Raw genomic sequence first — 23,631 nt, 5'->3', positions numbered from 1 at the left:
CGCCACGGGGCGATGCCCATCGGAAATACTGCTCGCTGTATATAATACCCCCTCCTCTGCATCTACGACACCTATGTCCTCTGTTCATCCTGCCCGTCTGGTATGATTTCAGATGAGAATTTCTTTGATAACTCAAAACTGTCTTGTTTAGACCATAAATAAGTGCGAAGCCTACTAGTTATACCATCTATATCATTCATGTCGTTTGCCCCGCCGCCCGGCCCTCCGACTCCTTCCGTCCCTGAAGGATGGAAGGCTCAGTTTGATGACCGCTATAATCAGTGGTATGCATATCACCCAGTCATCGAATGCAAAATGGTTCGAGCAAGACTGACTGCGACCTCAGGTTCTTCGTAAACCTACAAACTGGTCGATCACAATGGGAACGCCCCGAAGGACCGAATCGAACAGAACCAGAAATACATGGACCACCGAGCGAGCCGCCACCGTCTTACGATGCGTCGGGTCCTGCTGAACCCTCTTCACTGGCTGCTGCAGGTGACAAGAAACCTGTTGATTCGAGGAACCCATACAATCCACCAGAATCTGGGCACCATAACCTAGATGATGATGCTCGCCTTGCTGCTCAGCTACAGGCAGAGGAGAATGCCCGAGCTCGTCGCAGGAGCCCGGCGAGCTCCGGCGGTGCTGCGTCTGACTACTACACCGATGGTTCTCGGAGACGAACTGCCGGATATCAGTCATCGGAACCCCAGTCGCAGAACTCTTCTCCTGGACCGGCTCAGCAGCGCAGCAAAGGGTTCTTCAGCAAGTTAAAAGGAAAAGTCGCAGGTGATAGCGGCGCGTCATTCCCTCGGCCGCAGCGACCCGTACCGCAACAGTCTTATGGCTACCCTCAAGGCGGGTACTACTACGGAGGAGGCGGTGTTGGCGCCGGTTATGCCCCGCAACAGGCAGGGTATGGTTATCCATCATATCCACCACAGGGTAGCTTTTACCCAACCCAACAACAGCCGCAACAGCGACGGCATGGGATGGGCACCGCGGGGGCTGCAGCTTTAGGTGTTGGAGGTGGACTTCTAGGTGGCATGCTGCTCGCTGATGCTGTGGAAGACATGTCGCACGATTACGGTCCTCCCCCAGGTGATTATGGGGATGATTATGGGGGTGACTTTGGCGGTGGTGATGACTTTGGTGATTTCTAATGCGCCCCTCTTATGTTCAGCCCATCTCAGTTTTGATGTTTTATGTGCGAACAGGTTTAGAACTATTCCCTGGCTGCGCGAGATGCCCTTATGAATAGCTTATGTGTTATGATGATGTATACAGTTTGTCGCTCGTGCATCTTAGAATTGTGTGGTCCAGCGCGACAGCCGCTCTTCCCGTCATTGGCCCCCACGTACGATGTATTATCCACAGCTCGCCTACAACTTCACCTCGCGGATACTTTGGGTAGAAATCTCTTGTACTTCAGACCAGAACCTACAATAAGTTCGATGTGCCATGTGGGCAATCAACGTTTCCGATCCACATTCCTAGCCTAAATGAGGAGTAACCCAAAATGTCTGCTCGCCTAGGCGAGTTCCGTGATTTTTTTTAAGCTATATCAATATCTTCCTGACGGGGAGATTTTCCTCAATAACAATATAGCCGGACTTGATTCATGTTCTTATTTTGGATCAAATTCAAACGCTATAACTGAATCCTCATCTATATGAGCTTCTTTCCCGGGCGCAAGGAAAAATGGTTCGTGAAGCGTGGCTGGCGTATGCCATCGTTGGGTCAAGGTAAAGCGAGGTGAGCGGGGATCTGTAAACAGACAAGTTTCATTTGAGTAAGCTCACTAATATTATACGCTTTCTACCTCCTGTACGAGCAGAAGAATGAAGTTCGGTCAGCATCCAATCTCCCGCGCTGCGTCGTCATTCTGATGCCGCAGGGCCTGCATATCTATGCTTTTCTCCGAGAAGCACTCCCACTATCTCTGCCCGACGCAGCAACTCCGTCAGCACCAGGCGCGGGCCTGGGAGTGGCTCCAGCCATCCATCCCGCCAAGTCGAAATTGCCGGGCGCTCCGCCGCCGGCCATGGCGCTGCGTGTGGCGCCCGTAATCGGCGAGGAGCGAGATTGTTTCTCGAATTCGGCACGCATCTCGGGGTCCACTAGAGCACAAGAGTACACGGAAGCATTAATAAGGGCAGAATGGAACAACAAAAACTAAATATGTTCTAAAGAAAAGAAAATGCTTCGGGTGAAGAGAGAGGCAACTCACTGTTTTCCATCAACTTCGGCATGCCGAATGTAAAGCCCAGAGCGACCAAAGCTAGTAGGATCATGGGATTCTTGAACAGCGCCAAGGGCGAGACTAATTGATTAGGATAGGACGAACGATCAGCCATTTGTTATGGTCCATGCCAATGTGTCGCGATTCAGAGAGAACCTACACCGGGGGCGTTCCTCGTAGAAATTTCTCCGGGCAAGGACTCGGGCCTCGACAGTCACCTCGGGCGTGGTTGCGGCAGAGACAGCTCCATCTTGCCCAACAGCAGTAGTGGCATCTAGGATGTACTTCTCCGAGCCTCGGTTGTCCCAAGGGTTCGCGCGGAATGTCTCCCAGATCCCGAGAACGGTTCCATCAGCGGCAATGTCCACGCGGTACGGGGCGAAAATGAAATCCGGAGAGCGGATGTCGAGAAGGTAGGATTGGGGCTTCGATTGGGCAGGGATGTTGGCGAAGACGAATGTCGCGGAGCGAGTGAGGGATGCAGTCAACTGCGAGGGCGAGGAGGGCGAGGAGGGAAGCGTGGACAACGTCGCATGAGTTCCAGCGGGGAGAGCGTGGGGATTGGGGAGCAGACTGGATGAGGGAATGGTGATCGTGAGGGCTGAATACACCAGCATTGGTGCAGACAGCAGGACAAGAACGAGTCCCACAAGGGAGTTGCTGGCTGAACGCATGGTAGGCAGCAGTCGCTGGTTGAGGGTTCCGAGGGACTGACCGGTTAGATTGACTAAAGAAAGAGTTGGGGTCGAACTAGGTAGGGAGTTGCAGATGATGTCGTATCGAGAAGCTCTAGCGCCAAGCAATCATTCGGGCCAACCACCGAAGGGCTCTTATAAATGTGCTGTGATTAGATACCTTACTCATCTTGAGGCTAACTTCACTATACTAGTCTTAGAATCTCTGGTGGTAAGGATAGTGACTCCCGTTTCTATGTATGCAGTAACTGCCGTACAATACCTTATTGTCCCCTCCCCAGCACACACAGAAACCCCACAACCCCCAACTCCCCATCACCCGGGTGAACGGGTGAAATAACCTTTTACCATGCTCAAAGGCTCAGCCTTGGATTCCAAGATCATTGAAGTGCTAAATAAACTACATGGATAATTGAATAATCACAGAAAAAATATGTACAAGGCAGCTCCAGCAGTCTAACTGGCTAGCATGTGTTTTAGCACATAAACATATTATCGACGTCAATATCTCCTAGAGCTTGGCCTTCGGAGCGGCTTCCTCAGCCAACGCCGTCGTATATAAGTCATCCAGAAGATGGCGATACTTCTTCACAGCCGGAGGACGTTTCAGCTTCAAACTAAAGAGTTTGAATATCTAGTCAGACTTGCGCAGCATGTAAAGAAAAGGTAATTCCACTCACGTCGGCGTCAACAGATTGTTCTCAACTGTAAAAGGGTCCAGCATCAGCGCGCAGTTCTTTATTTTTTCGTAGCCTGCAAGTTTATGTTTCTTTGCGACGCGGTCGAGATCCCGCAACACCGCGCGACGTATCTGAGGTTCATCCAATGTCGATTTGATGCCGTCAATGTCCGTGACCTCAATGTTTCGACGGAGCACTTTGCTGGCCCACGGAGCATATGATTCGGGCTGCACACCAAAGATACCCACCAAGAAAGTCTGTACACTATCACCATGGACGTAGCCCTGCGCCAAGTAGCCTAGCTCAGACAGGTAAACGCCCTCTAGACGCTCAGGGGAGATGTATTCTCCCTGCGCCAGCTTCAAGACATTCTTGCGACGATCAATGATGATGATTCGGCCCATATCATCAATGGTGCAAACGTCACCGGTCCGGAACCATCCGTCCTCAGTCATCGCATTGGCCGTTTCTTCTGGATTTTTATAATACTCACGGAAGATGTTCCCTCCACGTAAGAGCAGTTCACCCCGTGGGAAGGGCTTATCATCGACTGAGTAGTCCATATCCGGAAGAGAGACCAAACAGGCCTCGTTGCATGGAGCAAGTCGCCCACAATTCCCGGCAGTCAAATCTCGCGGGGATTGAGCGCATGCAATTGCGTATGTTTCGGTCAACCCGTAACCTTGGATGATATCGGTACCAGTAGCCACTCTCAAAAACTGGTGGAGGGTCGGGTCCAGAGGCGCAGAACCAGAGACCATCACTCTAGTGCGCTCCAGGCCAAGCGCCGCGGAAACCTTTTTCGACCAGATGCGATCATACACCGCATGCTTTATTGTAGCTTTGCTAGCGTCGGGATTCTCCAGGTTTGCTGTCTTCGCCGCAACAACATGTCTCGACAAAGCTCCCTTGAAACCGGGCTGGTCCACGGTAGCCGAGCGAATGACATTTCCGAAGCGACTGAACAGCCTTGGAACTGACATGAATCCAGTAGGCTTGAGGACTTTCAGGTCATCGACGAGTTCCAGCATATTCCCATGGAAGTAGCCAATTCGAGCCCCCGCCCAGAATGCTGCATGTTCCGACAGCCGCGCGTAAATATGTGCTAGTGGAAGATATGATGCCAGAGTATCACCAGGTGCCTGCGTAGTTACTACGAGGCCGCTTGAAGTTGCCGCGACAGTATTCTCATGGGTCAAGACCACCCCTTTGGGATTCCCTGTAGTGCCGGACGTATAATTTATGGTAACTATGTCAGATGGGGATGGGGGATTGCAGGTACGTTTTGACGACGCCCCAAGCTCTTCCACCTCCTCGATGGTGTAGATAGATATCTCCAGCCCAGCCGCAACCGATTCGAGGAGCGCGCGCTTAGAAAGGCTGGCGGGTTCCCCAGCCTCCAGAGGATCCATGCTGACGATGATTTTCAGACCCGGCAGCAATGGCTTTAATTTCAGCAGAGTGGGAATATGGGGCAAAGAAGTCACGACACAGTGCAATTCGGCGTGGTTGATGATGTACTCCGTAGCGTCTGCCGCGAGAACGTCGTAGATGGAGACCGAGTACAGACTTTGAGACATGCAGGCAAGGTCTATAGACACGGGAATTAGCAAGTTTCCTCTGCCATATTTGCCAGGTGCCCCATACCAGTCAGTTGCCACTCCGGGCGGTTCTGGGACCATAAACCAATTCCATATTGGCCAGGGCGATGGCAGCCATGTTTCTGATGTAATTCGACCAGACCAGCACCAAAAGCAGTACGTCGCTTCTGAACCGTCTCATAATCCATCCACTGGTATGGACCGTAGGCCTTGACTATCGGATCATATGGGCGCCATCCCAAGCAGTCGCTCTTGGGCACTCTACTGGCGGTCGACTCAAATATGTCATGCGCAGTAGCCACCTGGGAAAATCGAAGCCAGTCAATAACAATCCCAATGTGGTTCTCATCTCAATGGGGTCCGCGAACGAGCATACGTCAGGGTCTAGTGTTTTTACTAGCTCTTTTGCTGAGTTCCAGGTCCGGTAGACGGGAGAGCGCCCTGGTTTTTCGGTGCCCGGTAGGGCAACGCCGTAAGGTTTGCCTTTAGGGGGCTCCTGCTGTAGCTCGGTAGCGCGCTGGAGATGAGTCGGTAGCTGGGAGAAGAACATCGCGACGAGGAGCGTGACTACTCGATTGCGACCGAGTTAGTAAACAGCTCAACGGGCTGGCAAACCTGAAAAGGCTCACGGATGGTCTCCTATGACTCAGAGAAAGATACCTCAAGCTCAGAAGTCCCTCAACCTAACAGTAAGGAAGCCGGGTACTTTGCTTGAACAAGAACCCGACGTTGTGTGTCAAGGTGATTCAGGGTAGGGAGAGTGCTCGTCAAGGAAGTGGATGTCAGAACGAAGCGGGGGAATGGAAGTGGTTGAGAGGCTGAGAAACAAGTGGCTAGACAACGTGGGAGGGGTGGGAGAAGAAAAACCGGAGAGAAAACAAGAGAGATGGAGGAGCAAGAGGGATTGAAGGAATGCCTCCCTCATTCATTTCATTTGCCCCAGAAGAGGAGGGTTCGAGGGGGGGAGGAGCCTGGAGGGTTAGGTCTTCCAGTTGGAGGTTCCCCCCCCCCTTTGGCGGTTTCTCCGGAATTCAGACCGAAAGCACGAGTTCTTACTGGCCGGCCCGGCTTCTTCGCCCACGCGACGTCAAGTTGGCAGAGCAGGTACTGGGAGCCTCGGCACTTACTATTTTCGGCCATCCATTGCGCCGGCCGGGTCCATTTCCATTTCGACTTGCTTTTGCATCCGTCGACGGTGAACTGGTTCATAATTAAACTCATGATACTCATACTCGTACTCGTACTCCAGGTGACTACCTCGGGTTTCTGCTGCATGAGTTCCTTGATATTACTCCGCTGATGTCTGCCATTGCGCATGCTCACAATTCATAGGAAAAGAGATAAAGAAAGCGGAGGAGAAACAAACTGGTTGTTTGACTGCTGCTACATACACGTACAGTATGTTCCACTTCTCATAGAACTAGGTATAGAATACTCCGGACTCCGTCAACGAGTATGTTGTGCAAGTCGCTGTCCGATGAGATGGTGGAGTGTCTCACATGCTTTCTGGTCAATGCCCACCACACCGCCCAATAGGCCAAGAGTAGATGTCAGGTGGAACTTCACCCCGGGTACGAAGCCTGCTCTTCTGCCCGTTTTCGAGCACGTGGGCCTTCATGTGAATCAACGAAGATCGATGGTGTATATGCATCACAGGCGCAAATCTTAGCCAACCGCGGGGAAATTCAAATGCACGCACATATGCAGACTTTTTGTACTTACCGAGTACTACCCAGTTAGTCAATCCAAAGATAGTCACAGGAGCAGAACACAATTCCTAAGTGAGCTTCAATTCATACCCGATAAATAACGCAGCGTAGGCGGAAGTCATATATATGATACATTATGAAAGTAATAGATCAAAGAGCAAAGTCTCGCACCGAACGCCATGCCAATGCTGACATCCCCTCCAAACAGAATATGAATGTTGTACACAAATAAGGCTTTGTAGCATGCCCCGAGGGCAAGCACTTGAGGCTCTTCAATGGCTTTCTCAACCATCGTCCGTCATAAGCGAAGAAACCCGCCTTTCACCCCAATGCAATCAGAACTCCAGATAATTTTATATGTGCATGAACTTTGCAGTATGTATGCGCCGGGCTTAATTAATAGGCAAAGAAGAAAAGATATCAGTCCAAGAATTCCACGACCGACGAGAACGCATTCAAGAGGGCGCCTGTGCCAAACAAAAACTCCTAGTCAATGAGCTAGTCCGGCCCCGAAATTATCCAAGGACCGCATGGAAAGCCTTCTTGTACCATTTGCTGGATGTCGGTACAGATGTCTCCCACGTCTCATTCTCCAATTCCAACCGGCCCGTGTCAATATCAGCCTCGAGCGGGTGGACGAAAGACGTCCGGTAAACAATTTTATGGCCGACGTAAAGCACCGCGAAAAGAATCAAACTGATATAGGCGGTGAAGAAGCTCGTGACATCGAAGGAGGGAATCCACGCGGTAAAGCCCTGAGTGATGATAATAAGAACATTGAAGAACAGACCATACCAAGAATAGTACGGCTGCCACAAGGCCTTATACGGAAGACAATCGCGAGAGATGTTACGAGCCTTCAGGGCACGCATAAAAGCCAGATGACAGCCGTTGAGCGAGGCCCAGGTAATGAAGCCGGCCACACCAGCAATGTTGACCAACCAATTGAAGACAGTACTGCCAGAATTGGAAACGTTCATGAATCCAAGCAGACCGAAAGCAGAGGTGAACGCCACGCTGAAAAAAGGTACACCTTTCTTTGAGGTCTTCTTGAACCAACGAGGAGCAAATCCTTCTTGCGCCAGGCCGATCAGTATACGGCTGCCACTATAAACATTCGAATTGGCAGCCGAAAGAACCACGGTCAGCAAGACTGCGTTGATGATATGTGGCAGCACACGAACACCCGCAAGCTTGGCGGCGATAACGAATGGCGAAGAGTTGGCGTCATTCCCATCTGTGAGAAGATCGTCGTTCGTGTATGGCACGAGAAGGCCAATGAAAAAGATAGTGAGAACGAAGAAGAATAGGATCCGATAAAAGGTTTTGCGAATGGCTGCGGGGACTGTTACGCGGGGATTTTCAGTTTCCGCGGCCGCAATACCTACTAATTCCGTTCCCTGATAGGCAAACCCAGCCTGAATGAGTACGGACCAAAAGCCAACAAACTTAGCGGTTGAATCGGGTGAAACACCACTATAGGGAGAAAACGGCCCGGGATGCACCCAGTAATGGAAGCCTAGATAGCCCTCCTTTCCAGCGCCAGCATCAATGCAGATCGCAAAGATCATGAAGCCAATGACTGTGATGATTTTGACACTCGAAAGCCAGAATTCCAATTCGCCATAGAAGCTGACAGGCAGACAGTTAAGAAGCGTGATGACGACCCAGAATATGGCGATGAAGACAGCGATATTGATGCTATCATCCCAAAATTGGATTATAAGCCCTGTGGCTGTGAGCTCAAGCGCGTATGTCGAGGCCCACGAAAACCAATAGATCCAACCCATAGCGAAGCCGAGACTGGGGTCAACCAAGCGAGCAGCATAGGCTGTGAAAGCGCCCGGAATCGGAATGTAGGTTGCGATTTCTCCCAGGGACGTCATGACCGAATAGACGATTGTTCCGACGAAGGCATAAGCGATGAGGGCGCCCACGGGTCCGCCATTGGCAACAGCAGTACCACTACCGATGAAGAGACCTGTGCCGATGGTGCCTCCTAGAGCTGGTGTCAGTCTATGCTTGTGAGCGGCACCTTTGCTGCGCAGGGAGGAAAGAGGCAAGATGATTCAGAGGTTCGGGGAAGGAACCAACAAAGTTCACTAACCGATAGCGATCATCTGCAAATGCCGACTTCTCAGCTTCCGCTTGAGCTGGGGCAAAGGGTTGGACTCGCTGTTGGCGCCATGCTTCTCGCAATCGAAGTCATTTAGATCCGGCGAAGGGTTCGTTGTGTGAACTTGGACCGTTTCCCCGCCAGGCATCATTTTTCCCTTTCCCCCTTCGGCGGACTTGGACGTGATGTCGACCTCGTTCCCGAAGGCCATGTTCGACCCCTCGACGGTCCGGGTAAGTGAAAGTTTGCTCGTGCCTTGCTTGATAGTGGGCAGCCGGCGAGGTTGTCAGTCGGTCAGATGAGTAGAGCAGACCACGCGAAAGGCAAAATTGAGACTAGGTTCGGAGTTGGCAGGGGAAGAAGAGAAAAATGAACTGGCGGCCACCTGGACAGACTACTCCACCAGGGGGAAGGCAGGTTTGATTTGATTGAGTCACTTCAAGGCTGGGTCGATCCAGCAGTTTTAACGGTGGGCTCCTCAGTTGACGGTCCACACCGAAGAAAATCCACAGACGCTAAGATGAAATCAAAACAACCCCTCAGGGCCCCAATCGGCCAAAGACCAGGTACGTATTGACGACTTTGGCCGAGATAGCGAACATAATCGAATTGTGTTTCGCGGAACCAGAAGATGTTATGTAAAAGGAATAGGTTGGGGTCGTCCAGCAGCGGATGCAACCCCGGGGGCAAAAGAGGTGAGTCTCCCGCCTCTATCCACCACCTGCACTCTTCACAATGAGAGGAGGCAATGACAGGCACGTATCACTAATGGAAACGACAACAGGTGTGTACTCAATTCGTTGCGTCGACCATTCGACCTGGGCTTACCCCGAGAAAATCCATCTTGGAGGTCTTGGACAGTCCTTGGCCACCACCAGCACCCGGGGAAGCTTTTTGCGTCTGTCTAGAACTTGGGCGCAGAACGCAGGAGTAGTCGATTGGGGCTGGAAGAGGCACGAGCGAAAGAGGCGCAAGCGTGGAAAAGAGGTGCCACTTTACCGCACTAAAGCATCCTCCGGCTCTCCCATCCATGGTTGATAGTCCTATAGAGCACCGCTGGTTGTGCCCAAGCAACGAATGGAAACCCTATCTCGGCAACTGTACGCTCCACTTTGTGGGCCCTGGAAAAGATAATCGCCAGCTGGAGACAGAGTTTTTTTCTTTTTCTCTCGTAAAGCTTACCGGCTGTTGCAGCGTTGCCACTGGCTTTTCCCGTCATCGGCCCGAGGGGAGCGGGCGGGACAGGTGAGAAGAGGGCTGCCAGAAAGGGATGCCAATAGTATTACTCGTACAGTATAATACATAGTTAAATGTCCGACCGCTTTGGAGGTCGACCTAAGAATGCTTGCTTCAGGGGGCGTATCAGAAGGTGTAATCTCCATCTGGTCGCAATCGATTAAAAACAGACGAAGTCAAGAGACGCAGCTGTTGCATGATGTATTAAGTACTCGCGAACGGAAAGGACGGAGAACGGAGAACGGAGAACGGAAAAATGACGGAGGCCCTCTGGCTCTTGCCGCCTTGCATACTCACTTAGTCTCACTCATACGTACTGAGTACCATACTATCGCCGAGAACGGACCTATGCGAGGTCCAGCCAGCCCTATGGGGAAATTTTATAGGTTTTTCACTTGATTGCCTAGTAAAGTGACTTATGAAAACATGATAAGGAACAAATTCGGGGTAAGTGATAAGTCAATGTAGTACGTAGTACGCAGCAACCATCTCACAGAATGGTTGCTTTAGCACAAAACAAGGTGTACTGTAGACATGCATGAGTAGTGGCTTGCCGATTACCACCTACGGTAGGCAACACTAGCTACACTACTAATACATAGTACTGAGTTATACTCATACATATGTACTTTACTAAGTCTCTGACTAGGTGATCTTGTTACTCATACTTACACCACTTACACCAGTAACTCATAGTCAATCACTACTACTCTGAGTAGGTTCAGGCGCGGGTAGGGCTCTCTGCTGCAGTCATTTACCTTCCCAGACACTCACGCCACTGGAAAAGTGCCTCGTATGACAGTTTATCTTCCTTTTCCATCTTCTTGATATCCGCAACGCTTGCATGCCAATTCGAAGATTTATCCCTCACGTTTCGCCCTTGTAGTTGGAGGGTATGATCAAACTGTCACTTCCGAAAGAGGTTCCCATATCTGACATGCATCAACTACATACACAGTAGTGCATGTAGATGATAGAGGCAGTCTTAAACTTTCCCCCTCAGTGGGTCAACATCAAGCTTAAGTTGATCACACACTGTAATGTCGTTAAACGTACATAAGACTAGGCTAGCGGATAAAGAACCCTAAGTTTACCTTTGCTACGAGAGCGATTGATACGGCGAAGCTCAAATAGGTGTCCAGGCTATGACCAAACTAAGTATGTGTAACTAACTTATAAGTTATGTTCATTGATCAATTGATGTCATTGAGAACAAGCTTGTGGGATTTGCCCCAACCATGATTCTAGAACATGAGTCAAGGCTGAAATTATAAGGCTTCGGTTAATTTTAAGACATGGGTATCCCTTGCTATATAGTCTGATGTACAAATCCCAGCATATGAACGCCGCGTAGCCGCCCTTGACTCATTATTCCTTCCACTTCTCAGCTATGAGCGGTATAATTTCATATCGTCGTCAATCGTCCCGTCCAAAGGCTTTGGGTGGCATCAATAGTCTTGGCGGCTGCAAATGAGGCCCTCGCTAAGATGTGAATTGATCGATGCCCACTTCCGTTGTTTACACATTGACATGGCCAGAAGCATACAGGCCGGGCTTCGTACTCGCACTGTTGGATCTTGATCGCATCGCCTCGAGCGTAGCTACGACAGTGGTGGCGACGAAGAGTGCCCTACAAAGCGATTGTGAGCAGGTTTCATCAATTACGTCTCCGACCTTGTCGGTGTTATTGCAGTCGTCGAGAAGGGTGTCCACCTACCAATCAAATGCCCCAAACACGGTTGCAGCCTGCAGTGCCCGACATCTACTCCAGTGACAGAATTCTGATGGTGGTAGGTAGACCCCCAAGGCGATGAACCCTGCGAACCAGAAGATCATGGTGACTGCTTCGACAGCCACCATGATTAGTATATGGGCGACCCGTGGGAAGTACATTGGTGCGAAGGCAAGGTAAGGCACGGCAACGAAAGCTGTCCATATGCCGTTGAAAAGCATGAAATTCACAGTGTCACTGTAGCTATACCAACTGATGTCTGTTAACCCGTCAGAGACGATCGAATGCTGTCAGGTAGAGGTGAACCAACAGTATGCTGTTAACCCAAGAACTATGATAGCAAAAATGACTTGAGCGACTCGAACAGGAAGAACCCAAGGAAAATTTGTCGCCATGGTCGATGTTGGATGGTTTATCTGTCAAGTTGCTCGGTGGGTGAAGTTGTCTAGGGCCAGCGTCTGCCGAAGATATACCGTGTGCTCTTGTGAATTATAGCCACTGGTCTAGGATAGCAAGTACTAATGGAGACAGATAGGCCTCGGATGCAGTCATGTTGAGGGACAAGAAAAGTAGCAGACGAAGAGAGGTGTATTTATATGCAGATATAGTGGTTTCAAATCAGTGCGGTTGCACAAGTGGCTTGACAACTAAATATAATTGACAGGGCAAATCACCGGCCAGGTCCGCCAAGAAGCACTGGGGTTGGGTGTTGGTGCTGTGATTCACTCGATCCTTTCATGGCTACCTTTCTACCTGTATACACCCGACAGCCCTGGAGCATGCAGTCCAACGTGTTTCTTCTTATTTTAACTTTTCTTATTTTTCATAGGGATTGGTGGGAATTGTAAGTAGCGGATCTCCTTACCGCATCGACATCATCATCGTCATTATCGTTTGGGATCAATCGACACTGACTAGTAAGAAATATGCTAAATAAAGGGGAAAAGGATGAAATTGGAAATGAAAAGAGAAGTGAAAATGAGCAAGAAAAAGAAAGACCGGAGCCTAAGGATTGGTGGCTGTGGTTTTCGATGACGGCAATGAACAGGGAGGCGGGCCAAGAATTAATCCATCCATCCATGATTGAACAGACAATGACCTCATTTCCTTCTACATCTGCCGGGCACATGACCACACCAGTTGACTGTCCAAGCCTCACAACAGCCGCCATAGCATGTGGTTGCCTAAAGTCATTTAAGCTACAAGTAGCTGTTTGATGTATTGATATTCCGAGAAAGAGTAAACTAACTGTACATAGTAACTATAGCATATCTAATTTCCATTCTGCACAAACTCAGCACAGCACAGTACTTGTACACCATTACACCAATACACCATTACACCCCAGGTTTACTCACTCCCTTCCTGTTATTCATACTTAAATAAACCTAAATGTTGGGATCTGATCCAAGTAAAGGTCAATTTCAATATATGGTACATACATCAGCTATTCCCCATGCCTGCTGTACAGTATGCATCACCAACATTGATCCATCTCGAAGTCTTGAAAAAATGACTATTCTCCGCACATTATCCATCCTTCAAGAAGGTTTCAAGCTTATGCCTTCTTTAAGGTACGCAGACTTTTTTGTCAATGCGAGAGGGGGTTTTGTTCGTTCTTTGTACGGAGTACCCAGTACATAGATCGATCTCGCCCTCCCCGCCTTGCTGTACTCCATTCCGATCACGCCATCGCTATTGTCAATCAACTATATCATTAGGGCGATCGGTAATGTTGAATCTAGTCTAATGATAATTATCTTACCAACGAGGACGTTCTCTATTGCTGTTTGCTTGCCCCCCATCCTCGAAAGGTTGGCTACACTGCCTTTTCCCTCAAAAGCTTTCGGAATTGCACAATAGATCATATCCTGGTCACCATGTCAGAGTCCAAGCGGCCGCACTTCGAGACTCTCCAGCTCCATGCAGGGTACCATATGAACTCTACCTCTACCCTAGACCAACAAGCTATTGGGCTTGAAAGGAGACTGATGGTGTATGTGCTAGTCAAGAGCCAGACCCTACCACCAACGCTCGTGCGGTGCCCATTTACGCGACTACGGTGAGTCGAGCTGCTTAATGCCTGCGCAACATTGCTCGTTCATTTCAGTCCTGACAGAGCATCGATAGTCATATTCGTTCAATGATTCTGCTCATGGAGCTCGGCTATTTGGTCTCAAGGAGTTCGGCAACATCTATAGCAGGATAATGAACGTAAGTAGTCGATCTCCCCCTACGCCGTTGGAAACGGACGAGGAGTTACTGATGGTTACGCCGCCGCCCTTCTCAGCCCACGGTTGACGTCTTCGAGAAGCGAATTGCAGCTCTTGAAGGGGGCGTTGCAGCCGTGGCAGCCGCATCTGGTCAGGCAGCACAATTCATGACAATTGCAGCCCTTGCCTATGCAGGTGATAACATTGTAGCAACCAGCAATTTGTATGGTGGCACGTACAATCAGTTCAAAGTCCTCTTTCCACGCCTAGGCATCCATACCAAATTCATTCATGGGGACACCCCAGCGGCAATTGCTGCAGCCATCGACGATCGGACCAAGGCTGTCTATGTTGAGACTATCGGCAATCCACGCTACAATGTACCAGACTTCGAAGCTATTGCGAAGGTAGCCCATGACAAGGGCGTTCCGCTGGTGGTAAGTGTCATCTCAAGCCAAGATATCGAATTAACTATGATAACAGAGAAGATGTAGGTCGACAACACTTTCGGGGCCGGCGGTTATTACTGTCGTCCTATTGAGCACGGCGCAGATATTGTTGTACACAGTGCTACTAAGTGGATTGGTGGCCACGGAACTACTATTGCAGGTGTTGTTGTTGACAGTGGTAAGTTCGATTGGGGCAAGCATGCAGCGCGATTCCCTCAGTTCGTGGAGCCTTCCGAAGGCTACCATGGCCTGAAGTTTTGGGAGACTTTTGGCAATGTTGCTTTTGCCATTCGTGTGCGGGTGGAGATCCTCCGTGATCTTGGCCCAGCCCTGAATCCTTTCGCTGCGCAGCAGCTTCTCCTTGGGATTGAAACCCTCAGCTTGCGTAGCGAAAGGCATGCAACCAATGCCATAACTCTGGCTAAATGGCTCAAAAAGAACGAAAAAGTAAGCTGGGTCTCTTATCCAGGTCTCGAAGACCACCCTAGCCATGAGACTGCTAAGCGTTACCTACCCCGAGGATTTGGCGGTGTGCTTTCATTCGGTGTGAAGGGGGGTGCTGCGGCTGGTATTCAGGTGGTCGACGGCTTCAGAATGATATCTAACCTTGCAAAGTAAGTCCCTCGTGTCCTTGAGCCAGTAAAGAGAGCCTAGGCTAATCAACTATTGATAGTGTTGGGGACTCAAAGACCCTCGCTATTCATCCTTGGTCGACAACTCATGAACAGCTTACTGAGCAGGAGCGGATTGACTCTGGGGTCACAGAAGACGCCATCCGAATTTCTGTTGGTACGGAGCACATTGACGACATCATCGCGGATTTTGAGCAATCTTTCAAGGCCGCGAATGTGCTGTGAGCGAGGACATCTTGCTCGACGTGAATTCGATGAACTACCAAGGGGAGAAGACTATTTATCGGAAGGATACTGTATCTGGGTCAGCTTAAATGGCAGGGCACTGATGTCTTCGCGGCTCAAAGCCCCAAGCGCGACATGTGACTGATATAAGAAACCAACTTAGTTACCTAATTAAACATTTCCGTGTATGGAGAGGTAGTAAGCTACCAAAAGTAAAATCTTGTATTCCAGCTATTGTTATTTACTACATGATGAGAGAATGTACCTATGAGCTTACTTTTGCACGATCCCTTATGAATAATTCATTGACCCGATATGAACAGGCCTAGTCCAGAAGAATAAGCATTCGCAGGACGAAGAGAAAAGAAGAAGATGACGATAATGGAGGAAAAAGTAAGTCAAGGACACAACAGGATAATGCGAGGCACATAATAACCACTAAACCCAACCGTCTGATCCAGATGATTGTGACAACAAAAACATGGGAATGCGAGAAACGGCCTGTAACCTAGAATCACCATGACAAAAGCTGATGGTAAAGCCCGGAATGCTATAGTAATTACGAGGGTTTAATTCCCATCAGAAGCTCTGTGGATTGGCGAAGCTCTGCATTGAAATACAGGAATATCTCAGATTGTGAATGGCTGGTCCCAGAGACAAGTGAAAGTGGTTTCAACCCCCCGATTTTGATGAAGGGAATGGAAAAAGCTCCTACGCCGAATTTTGATTGTACAAGACAAAGCCAAGTGAAAATGGAATATGGGAAACAGGTGAAAAGCACTGGTATCAAAACAAGAGTGGAATAAAACGGCTAGCAGGAGATAGATCAACGTCACTGCATTCACTGCCATTCTTCTCGACATTGCGCAAGAGAATTTGTTGGCTCATTGACCTGGAGGGGGAGGTTGTGCTGAACCACCACCGGACGGTCCAGCTTGTGGTCCTCCCATCATGAAACCAGGGGGGAACATGCCCATCGTGGGGAAAGAGAAACCGAAGCCAGGCACCGCAGGGGGAACGCCGACATTGTTAGCATTGTTGACATCTCGGTCTGGAACAAGGCCCGCACCCATTCCAGCCGGAGCTCCTTCTCGGTCTGGACGCCGGAATCGATCCTGCTGCCCGCGGGAGGAGACTGGGCCACGTTTGCCGCCAGTATCGGTGGCAATTCTTCTGCTGATCGCTATCGGGGGAGGTTAGTCAAGATTAGGACGGGGAGTAATCTGGAAGTGAGTAGGGACATACCTTTGGAGGAAACACCAGCACCGATCTCAATGTCCGGCTCCTCTACGACCATGCCAGACTCAATTGGCCTCCCGCCCGTGCCACCATATTCTGCGGTGAGCATCCATTTGCGATCCGCCTCGGTTAGTCGATCGACGGGAATCACACTAATGCCGGTTTGATAGTCGCTGCAGTCTCGGGGTCCGAATCCGACGCCCCAGCGAGTCTGAGAGATGATGATTAGTGGACATGCCAGGGAACGCCAGGTCACTTGTATAACAATGAGGACACTTACTCTGAGCTGCATGTCACCAGACTTATATGATTCCATTCCATCCCGGGCATTCACAGCATCTTGGCGACTGATCATTTTTATGAAAGCATGGCGCTTATCAATGTTGACAATGCAAGTCTGAACCACACCAAACTTGCTGAACAAAGAACGAAGGTGAGCTTCGGATGAGCTATTGACTGGTGAGTTCCCGATGCCAAGAATCTGCAAATAAATATTGACAAGGACTTACGTGACACCGCCTACGAAGAGGGTTCGACTCAAGACTACACAGGCGAAGATTAGAATCACCCAGTTGAGCGTAAGAGGGAGCATGGTGGAAACAGACCTTTGATGTTGCCTTGACCAATGGAGTAATCCCACTCCATAAACTTGGGCCCAGGAGGGGGCAGAGCAGGATCCTTGCGAGAAGGGGAGGGAGAACGGCGTCTGCGGCCGGGAGGACTGCGCTGACGATATTCATTGCTGCGTCGACCACGAGGATCACCGCCCCGACGGCCAGGAGAATCTCCGTGATATTCCCCGTAAACAGGGCTGTCACGACGACGAGGAGGAGATGCCTCCCGGCGACGGTCATAGCCTGGAGAGTGCGACCGACGACGACCATACTGGCTTGGCGGCGACCGCATGTATTCGCGGTCCCGATCCCGATCATAGTCACGTGGTTGTGAGTCCGGGCGGGCGCCCCAAGCGCCGATGTTTTGGCCTGCTGCAAGATTAAACGACGAAGGAGCCTGGCCCGGGTTCATCGTGCCCATATTGGTGGCATTCGAAAGGCTAAGAATCTGCAGCGCGGTGCCCCACTGTTCCTGCGGGATACCCTGAGCGTACAGGAGCTGCAAGAGCTGGAGCTGCTGCTGCAGTGCATCTGGTCCTACCGAACTCGGTTGAGTTGGCGCTGCAGTCGACTGCGGCAATAGCGCTGCTAGCGGGTTTTGCGCCGCCGCCAAGGGATTGGGAGTGTGGCTCTGACTTGGGTTCTGAGGGGCCCCTAGGGCTGGGTTCTGGGCAATATTGCCCAGAGCCGTGAAGGGGGTGACCATGGTACCAGAAGCGTAAGGGTTTACACCAGCCTGCCCGTTTGAGGGTTGTGATGCCTGGTCTACAGAGGACGGCATGGTCTGCAAAACCGTACCTGGCTGGCTTAAGGCGTTGAGAGGGTTGGCGGGCGCCGCGACTGCAGGTGCAGCAGGTGCAGCAGTGTTCTGTTTAGCCATATCCGCCAGAGCCTTCAGGATACTGGAAGTGTCGGGCGTCTGCTGAGCAGGAGTGGATGAAACCGTGCCATTGGTAGGCTGATGAGCACCTCCCAAAGAGAGGTAGTTGGGTGCTGGGGAGCCTTCGGGAGTAGTAGATTCGACATCTAAAGAGTGACACAAAATTGAGCGGAAGTTAGCCGATGAGTCTCATCAGGAACCTTGGCCAAGAGGACATGGCACTCCCGAGGCAGAGTGGCCTGGGCTCAAGAAATAGAAAGGCTTTGGGTAGTCTTACTTTGCGATGGAGGAGCGTTGAGCTTGTCCTTGAATGAAGCAAGCATAGGGGCAGGAAAGGTATATCCGCGTTCCCAGATGTCGACCAGCTTCTTTATTTTTTCCTATATTGAACGGAGAAGATACGTGAGTTAATTGTTCGTCACTGGGAAACGATGCAAAGAGGAAAGAAAGGCTGAGCCAACGAGACCGGGCAAGCATAGTGGCCTAGGACTTTATGCCATGATAGTCGAGGAATATACAGGAGATACGTTGACCGATTCTCAAGCAGATCTGCATGCGGTCTCCTAAGCAGAAGACAGCATCCTATCGGCTCTATGCTTGCCTGCGGCCCTGTGATGATTCCGATTATGGTTTGCATATAGCATCTAGAGCGTACCTTTTGATCGTCGGGAGCATTGCTTATGATATCAGTCATCAGGATAGGAAGCAGCTCGGTCACTCTGTTAACACCAGCGGCGAAGGTCCCATCAGGGGCAGCACTACCAGATGGTTGCCCTGCCTTGCGCGCTTGTTCTACCCACTGTCGAGTTACAGAGTCTACGACATAGAGTACGCCCAACTTGTGTGTTCCTGGTGCTTTCTTGAAATGAGTGTAGATCTTTTGGATGAGGACGGATTCGTTCTGTGGGAGAGTCAAAATGAGAGATGTTAGCCTCCGATCCGAGTAGTATACAACGTATGGAGGGTGAAATACCTGAACGTTGGCTGTGCAGAGCGATGTGATACTGTTGATTTTGGATCCTGAAACGCCCGGTGGCTTGAGTGCCAGCATCGACTGGAGATAGTTATCCAGTTCTGCTACAGCAGACGACATGGCTGGTGGGTATGGAGTGCTGAAATGCTGAGCCGAGTACGCAGAGAACAGGATACAGCCAAAGGATTTCTTTTTGGAAAAACTATCGCTTTCTTCAAAATGCAGCGGTGGACTTCGTACAGAGAGGCGATAATCGCACTGTGCTTCCAGCCAATCGGTCTACTGGGATATCCAGCTGCAGTTAAAAATCTTGTGATGTTTTAATGGGGAATACCAGTGACCTGGTAGAATGGTGGGCTCCTGGTAGAGCAATAAGTGGTTTCCTAAGCGGGCTTCAGGTCGTGTCACTACAGACTTCAAAAGCGTACTCTGGCGACCAAGGGAGGCCTTCCGCCTACAGCTGGAACACGGCCAAGCGATGCTGTCCAGGGCCTGGCGACTCGCGAACGAGTGTGTACAGTATACCCTAGAGTTCTAGGTCAACTGGAAACCGTTGTTGAGACTGTGACGAAGATTACAGTGTCTGAATACTGCGATGAATGATGGATATAATGATGAAAGAAAGAGGGAGAAGGGTTGGATGTGAAGGAAATGGTTGTTCCAAAACTTGGAATAAGAATAGGGACGGAAGGAGATTCAATTTGCAGTGGTCAGTCAGGTGAGGAGAAAAATCAGACCGCTTAGGCTAGTCTCTATTGGGTAACACATATGGAGCACCTCTCTCTTTCAGTTCAATTCACACCTGGCAGCGGGATGAGATAACCGTGAATGGCTGTGCATAGATATAATGCCTTATTCTCCAGGCTTTATTGAAGCGATACATAGTCACGTGTATTGCCCCCTTTCATGGCTTGGCATAGCAGCTGAAACTGCGTCTCAATACTGCTTGGAGCCTCGGTGAGTCGAATCTGGTAACATGCCTTGAGGCAGGTTGCTGCCAGCTCCGAATGAGTTTAGGTTGAGACTGAATTGACCTTCTAGGTGATCATGGGAAGAACAATGTAGCAGTAAAGTTAAGGTAAAATCAAATTTTTGATAGGACTTCTCCATGCCGCGCCTATATAGCAACTATCAATAATCTTTGTATTCTTGTTGATGATTATTGAAAGCTACAGAGTACAAGTATCTATTTTGGTGGTAAGCCTTGGAGGTGAGAATTGTAACTTACAGTGCTCTGCAGTAGTTAGTATATGCATAAGATCCATTGGTATTGTGTGCGTCTATCCCATGCCTCGGTCTTACGTCTAAATGCCATCATGAATGCATGGGGCGAGGGGGGCGCGTGCATTAGGTAGTATCTCTTCCACATTATTGATAGTACAGTACAGTACTCCGTACTTAAGGGTGAGAGAAAAGAATGGGGAAACCCCGTTTACTGTGAAGCTTGGGCGGCCTATTAGTCTATTAGTCTGTGCTATAGGAGGAGGATGGCGACTGCCGACGTCACAGCGAGGGGGTGCAATGTGCCACACCAGCTCCATTTGTAGGCACTCCGTTTACGGATGGACCGGGTGCCGAAGATCGTCGGAAAAGAAAAAAAAGATTGAATACACTCCGAATCCCACAGGACTTTAGTCCAAGCGACTTCATGAACAAAAGATGAGTTGAATGTATTGAATTTTGTCTGAAAATTGTTTAACTAACTTCACTATCTGACGGAAGCCTTCGCTAACAGCTTGCCGTGAGTTACCTCAGGGCTAAGTTTTAAGTAGATACTGTACGTAGTTACTTACAATGTTGGCCTGCAGCCATGATGTATGAACAAAACAGACTGGGTAAGAATTCAACCTACCTTACCTATCAGTTAGTATCCTCCGTCCTTTGTCCGTCCCGGACAACGGAGTATGAGCATAACATCCATTCTGGTAAGCTTGCCGCAGTCAACCGCGCCCATCCCCTCAAGCCCCAAACTCGGGACACCGGCCGCCTCGAAACTAGCGTGACCGTATGGTACGGTCCACTTCTCCCTCTGCCTTGCTCTGTTGCCGGGTGTTACCGTACAATCCGCGTACCGGCTGTAGGAGTGTTACGGCCAGATGGAAAAAAAGGCCCGCAAAAGAGCTTCTTCTCCCGACTCTGTCTCTCTATCTCCTTCTCTTCCTTCTTTTCTTTTTTCTACCGCTGTGTGAATTATACCCCATCCCTTTCCCTCTCCTTTCCTACATTATTACCCTCCGACTCGTGATCAAGTTGTCCTTCTCACAATGGCTTCCACCTTGAGACTTGGAACCTCTGCTCTTCGCTCCAGCGGCATGGCTGCTAAGCCCGTTGTCCAGTCCGCTGCCTTCAACGGCTTGCGCTGCTACTCTACCGGCAAGGCCAAGGTCCGTCGCGCTTCTGACATCCGTTGCTGCCATGCTCAGCTGTACTGATTCAAATACGCCTTCCAGTCCCTTAAGGAGACCTTCGCCGAGAAGCTCCCCGCTGAGATCGAGAAAGTCAAGAAGCTTCGCAAGTACGACTAACTCGATTACTCTTGGCTCTGTCGGATTGCTAATCACCTTTGGTCTATTGCTACAGGGAGCACGGCAACAAGGTCATCGGCGAGGTCACCCTTGACCAGGTCTACGGTGGCGCTCGTGGTGTCAAGTCCCTTGTTTGGGAGGTCAGTAGTCTACACGTAAACGACACCCTCCTGGTAGGACCTGGCTAATACACTCGTTCAGGGATCTGTTCTCGACTCCGAGGAGGGTATCCGTTTCCGTGGTCGCACCGTGAGTACAACATGGCTGTCATTGCGGCCTCGGGCAAATGCTTACAATCTGCTAGATTCCCGAGTGCCAGGAACTTCTTCCCAAGGCCCCCGGCGGTCAGGAGCCTCTCCCTGAAGGTAAGTGTTCTTTTGGCAAAACTGACCATGGTCATTTGCCCTAACGGTTTATCAAGGTCTTTTCTGGCTCCTCCTCACCGGCGAGATCCCCACTGAGCAGCAGGTCCGCGACCTGTCTGCTGAGTGGGCTGCTCGTTCCGACCTCCCTAAGTTCATCGAGGAGTTGATCGACCGCTGCCCCAGCACTCTGCACCCCATGGCTCAGTTCTCCCTGGCCGTCACCGCTCTTGAGCACGAGTCTGCTTTCGCCAAGGCCTATGCCAAGGGTCTCAACAAGAAGGACTACTGGAACTACACTTTCGAGGACTCCATGGACCTCATTGCTAAGCTTCCCACCATTGCTGCCAAGATCTACCGTAATGTCTTCAAGGATGGCAAGGTTGCTGCTATCCAGAAGGACAAGGATTACTCCTTCAACTTGGCCAACCAGCTCGGTTACGGCGACAACAAGGACTTTGTTGAGTTGATGCGCCTCTACCTGACCATCCACTCCGACCACGAGGGTGGTAACGTTAGCGCCCACACCACCCACCTTGTTGGCAGTGCTCTCAGCTCTCCCATGCTTTCCTTGGCTGCCGGTCTGAACGGTCTGGCTGGTCCCCTGCACGGATTGTAAGATCTCGCTCCCACCCTTCCCTTTCAACTCCCAGTCCTCGAATGCCTCACTAACATGGTGATACTGTACACAGGGCTAACCAGGAAGTGCTCAACTGGCTCACCAAGATGAAGGCTGCCATTGGCAACGACCTTAGCGACCAGGCTATCAAGGATTACCTCTGGTCTACCCTGAACGCCGGTCAGGTTGTTCCTGGCTACGGTCACGCTGTTCTCCGTAAGACCGATCCTCGCTACGTGTCTCAGCGCGAGTTTGCCCTCCGCAAGCTCCCCGATGACCCTATGTTCAAGCTGGTCAGCCAGGTCTATAAGATCGCTCCTGGTGTTCTGACTGAACACGGCAAGACCAAGAACCCTTACCCCAACGTCGATGCTGTAAGTTCACCGTTGCGGCGACTCCTGGGATCTATTTCGCGGAATCAATATACTAACTCGTCTCTAGCACTCGGGTGTCCTCCTCCAGTACTACGGCCTGACTGAGGCCAACTACTACACCGTTCTCTTCGGTGTCTCCCGTGCTCTGGGTGTCTTGCCCCAGCTGATCATTGACCGTGCTCTTGGTGCCCCCATCGAGCGCCCCAAGAGTTTCAGCACCGAGGCCTACGCCAAGCTTGTCGGTGCTAAGCTGTAGATTTGTCAATGATATGAACCCCCCCGGAGGATGTGGAGATTTTGTTACGAATAAACACTTTATACTTTGTATTATGCCTATCTTATTCTTGGATTAACCCTCTTTTTTTTCTTTTTCCTGGGATTTGCCAAGTGTTGGGGTTGGCTCGATTAATGTATGATAGGACACGGTTCGAGCGAGCCTAGTAACAGCACTTTTAACATGATCAGTCAATCTCCCAAGGCATTCTGATTGCATTCCTGCCTTTCTTTCTATC

General features: G+C 50.4%; 8 protein-coding genes across 8 annotated transcripts; 3 read left to right on the top strand and 5 right to left on the bottom strand.

Annotated features, from left to right (window-relative positions):
• The first annotated feature begins 95 nt into the window (after positions 1-95).
• Positions 96-1,433, top strand: ASPACDRAFT_82030 (WW domain-containing protein). The gene is made up of 2 exons (XM_020206013.1): positions 96-284; positions 347-1,433. The coding sequence occupies exons 1-2, from the start codon at positions 199-201 to the stop codon at positions 1,164-1,166; spliced, it is 906 nt and encodes a 301-aa protein (XP_020051897.1). The 5' UTR covers positions 96-198; the 3' UTR covers positions 1,167-1,433.
• Positions 1,434-1,559: 126 nt separating this feature from the next.
• Positions 1,560-3,138, bottom strand: ASPACDRAFT_1876473 (uncharacterized protein). Its single transcript, XM_020198082.1, has 3 exons — positions 2,406-3,138; positions 2,234-2,326; positions 1,560-2,123 (listed from the first exon to the last, which is right to left on the bottom strand). The coding sequence occupies exons 1-3, from the start codon at positions 2,917-2,919 to the stop codon at positions 1,912-1,914; spliced, it is 819 nt and encodes a 272-aa protein (XP_020051896.1). The 5' UTR covers positions 2,920-3,138; the 3' UTR covers positions 1,560-1,911.
• Positions 3,134-6,087, bottom strand: ASPACDRAFT_127075 (putative AMP-binding enzyme). The gene is made up of 5 exons (XM_020196996.1): positions 5,851-6,087; positions 5,598-5,788; positions 5,268-5,523; positions 3,621-5,211; positions 3,134-3,557 (listed from the first exon to the last, which is right to left on the bottom strand). The coding sequence occupies exons 2-5, from the start codon at positions 5,769-5,771 to the stop codon at positions 3,452-3,454; spliced, it is 2,127 nt and encodes a 708-aa protein (XP_020051895.1). The 5' UTR covers positions 5,772-5,788; positions 5,851-6,087; the 3' UTR covers positions 3,134-3,451.
• A 943-nt stretch (positions 6,088-7,030) lies between these two features.
• ASPACDRAFT_82026 (putative arginine transporter) lies at positions 7,031-9,682 on the bottom strand. The gene is made up of 2 exons (XM_020206012.1): positions 9,038-9,682; positions 7,031-8,929 (listed from the first exon to the last, which is right to left on the bottom strand). The coding sequence occupies exons 1-2, from the start codon at positions 9,255-9,257 to the stop codon at positions 7,446-7,448; spliced, it is 1,704 nt and encodes a 567-aa protein (XP_020051894.1). The 5' UTR covers positions 9,258-9,682; the 3' UTR covers positions 7,031-7,445.
• Positions 9,683-11,511: 1,829 nt separating this feature from the next.
• Positions 11,512-12,721, bottom strand: ASPACDRAFT_82024 (MARVEL domain-containing protein). Its single transcript, XM_020206011.1, has 3 exons — positions 12,325-12,721; positions 12,000-12,273; positions 11,512-11,912 (listed from the first exon to the last, which is right to left on the bottom strand). Exons 1-3 carry the CDS (start codon positions 12,407-12,409, stop codon positions 11,801-11,803), a joined length of 471 nt encoding a protein of 156 aa, XP_020051893.1. The 5' UTR covers positions 12,410-12,721; the 3' UTR covers positions 11,512-11,800.
• Positions 12,722-13,804: 1,083 nt separating this feature from the next.
• ASPACDRAFT_82022 (O-acetylhomoserine aminocarboxypropyltransferase/cysteine synthase family protein) lies at positions 13,805-15,720 on the top strand. Its single transcript, XM_020206010.1, has 6 exons — positions 13,805-13,944; positions 14,022-14,076; positions 14,145-14,228; positions 14,305-14,664; positions 14,722-15,290; positions 15,350-15,720. The coding sequence occupies exons 1-6, from the start codon at positions 13,895-13,897 to the stop codon at positions 15,531-15,533; spliced, it is 1,302 nt and encodes a 433-aa protein (XP_020051892.1). The 5' UTR covers positions 13,805-13,894; the 3' UTR covers positions 15,534-15,720.
• A 697-nt stretch (positions 15,721-16,417) lies between these two features.
• Positions 16,418-19,359, bottom strand: ASPACDRAFT_55222 (Nrd1 complex RNA-binding subunit; the record flags this gene model as incomplete). Its single annotated transcript, XM_020202969.1, has 8 exons — positions 16,418-16,716; positions 16,779-16,983; positions 17,053-17,221; positions 17,282-17,315; positions 17,378-18,412; positions 18,544-18,646; positions 18,922-19,167; positions 19,240-19,359. 8 exons carry the CDS (start codon positions 19,357-19,359, stop codon positions 16,418-16,420), a joined length of 2,211 nt encoding a protein of 736 aa, XP_020051891.1.
• A 2,059-nt stretch (positions 19,360-21,418) lies between these two features.
• Positions 21,419-23,615, top strand: cit1 (citrate (Si)-synthase CIT1). The gene is made up of 8 exons (XM_020206009.1): positions 21,419-21,623; positions 21,690-21,754; positions 21,820-21,904; positions 21,966-22,013; positions 22,069-22,129; positions 22,186-22,741; positions 22,819-23,119; positions 23,187-23,615. The coding sequence occupies exons 1-8, from the start codon at positions 21,504-21,506 to the stop codon at positions 23,373-23,375; spliced, it is 1,425 nt and encodes a 474-aa protein (XP_020051890.1). The 5' UTR covers positions 21,419-21,503; the 3' UTR covers positions 23,376-23,615.
• Positions 23,616-23,631: the final 16 nt, after the last annotated feature.

The sequence above is a fragment of the Aspergillus aculeatus genome (assembly GCF_001890905.1).
Source record: "Aspergillus aculeatus ATCC 16872 unplaced genomic scaffold ASPACscaffold_20, whole genome shotgun sequence".
Classification (NCBI taxonomy): domain Eukaryota; kingdom Fungi; phylum Ascomycota; class Eurotiomycetes; order Eurotiales; family Aspergillaceae; genus Aspergillus; species Aspergillus aculeatus.
Note: the sequence above shows the minus strand (reverse complement) of the source record. Positions and strands in the feature narration are given on the sequence as shown.

Excerpts from the sequence above, each read along its gene's own strand:
- ASPACDRAFT_82026 (XM_020206012.1), bottom strand. The coding sequence starts at position 9,257 with ATGGCCTTCGGGAACGAGGTCGACATCACGTCCAAGTCCGCCGAAGGG. Across the intron at positions 8,930-9,037 it reads TTTGCAGATGATCGCTATCG|GAGGCACCATCGGCACAGGT; the intron begins GTTAGTGAACTT and ends CACCAGCTCTAG.
- ASPACDRAFT_82022 (XM_020206010.1), top strand. The coding sequence starts at position 13,895 with ATGTCAGAGTCCAAGCGGCCGCACTTCGAGACTCTCCAGCTCCATGCA. Across the intron at positions 14,229-14,304 it reads TCTATAGCAGGATAATGAAC|CCCACGGTTGACGTCTTCGA; the intron begins GTAAGTAGTCGA and ends CGCCCTTCTCAG. Across the intron at positions 15,291-15,349 it reads ATGATATCTAACCTTGCAAA|TGTTGGGGACTCAAAGACCC; the intron begins GTAAGTCCCTCG and ends AACTATTGATAG.
- ASPACDRAFT_127075 (XM_020196996.1), bottom strand. The coding sequence starts at position 5,771 with ATGTTCTTCTCCCAGCTACCGACTCATCTCCAGCGCGCTACCGAGCTA. Across the intron at positions 5,212-5,267 it reads CCCGGAGTGGCAACTGACTG|ACCTTGCCTGCATGTCTCAA; the intron begins GTATGGGGCACC and ends CCGTGTCTATAG. Across the intron at positions 3,558-3,620 it reads AACAATCTGTTGACGCCGAC|TTTGAAGCTGAAACGTCCTC; the intron begins GTGAGTGGAATT and ends CAAACTCTTTAG.
- ASPACDRAFT_1876473 (XM_020198082.1), bottom strand. The coding sequence starts at position 2,919 with ATGCGTTCAGCCAGCAACTCCCTTGTGGGACTCGTTCTTGTCCTGCTG. Across the intron at positions 2,327-2,405 it reads CTACGAGGAACGCCCCCGGT|TCTCGCCCTTGGCGCTGTTC; the intron begins GTAGGTTCTCTC and ends CTAATCAATTAG. Across the intron at positions 2,124-2,233 it reads GCCGAAGTTGATGGAAAACA|TGGACCCCGAGATGCGTGCC; the intron begins GTGAGTTGCCTC and ends CTTGTGCTCTAG.
- ASPACDRAFT_82024 (XM_020206011.1), bottom strand. The coding sequence starts at position 12,409 with ATGGCGACAAATTTTCCTTGGGTTCTTCCTGTTCGAGTCGCTCAAGTC. Across the intron at positions 12,274-12,324 it reads TCTTGGGTTAACAGCATACT|ACATCAGTTGGTATAGCTAC; the intron begins GTTGGTTCACCT and ends ACGGGTTAACAG. Across the intron at positions 11,913-11,999 it reads GTGTTTGGGGCATTTGATTG|GGCACTCTTCGTCGCCACCA; the intron begins GTAGGTGGACAC and ends ATCGCTTTGTAG.
- cit1 (XM_020206009.1), top strand. The coding sequence starts at position 21,504 with ATGGCTTCCACCTTGAGACTTGGAACCTCTGCTCTTCGCTCCAGCGGC. Across the intron at positions 21,624-21,689 it reads ACTCTACCGGCAAGGCCAAG|TCCCTTAAGGAGACCTTCGC; the intron begins GTCCGTCGCGCT and ends TACGCCTTCCAG. Across the intron at positions 21,905-21,965 it reads TCAAGTCCCTTGTTTGGGAG|GGATCTGTTCTCGACTCCGA; the intron begins GTCAGTAGTCTA and ends ACACTCGTTCAG.
- ASPACDRAFT_82030 (XM_020206013.1), top strand. The coding sequence starts at position 199 with ATGTCGTTTGCCCCGCCGCCCGGCCCTCCGACTCCTTCCGTCCCTGAA. Across the intron at positions 285-346 it reads GATGACCGCTATAATCAGTG|GTTCTTCGTAAACCTACAAA; the intron begins GTATGCATATCA and ends CTGCGACCTCAG.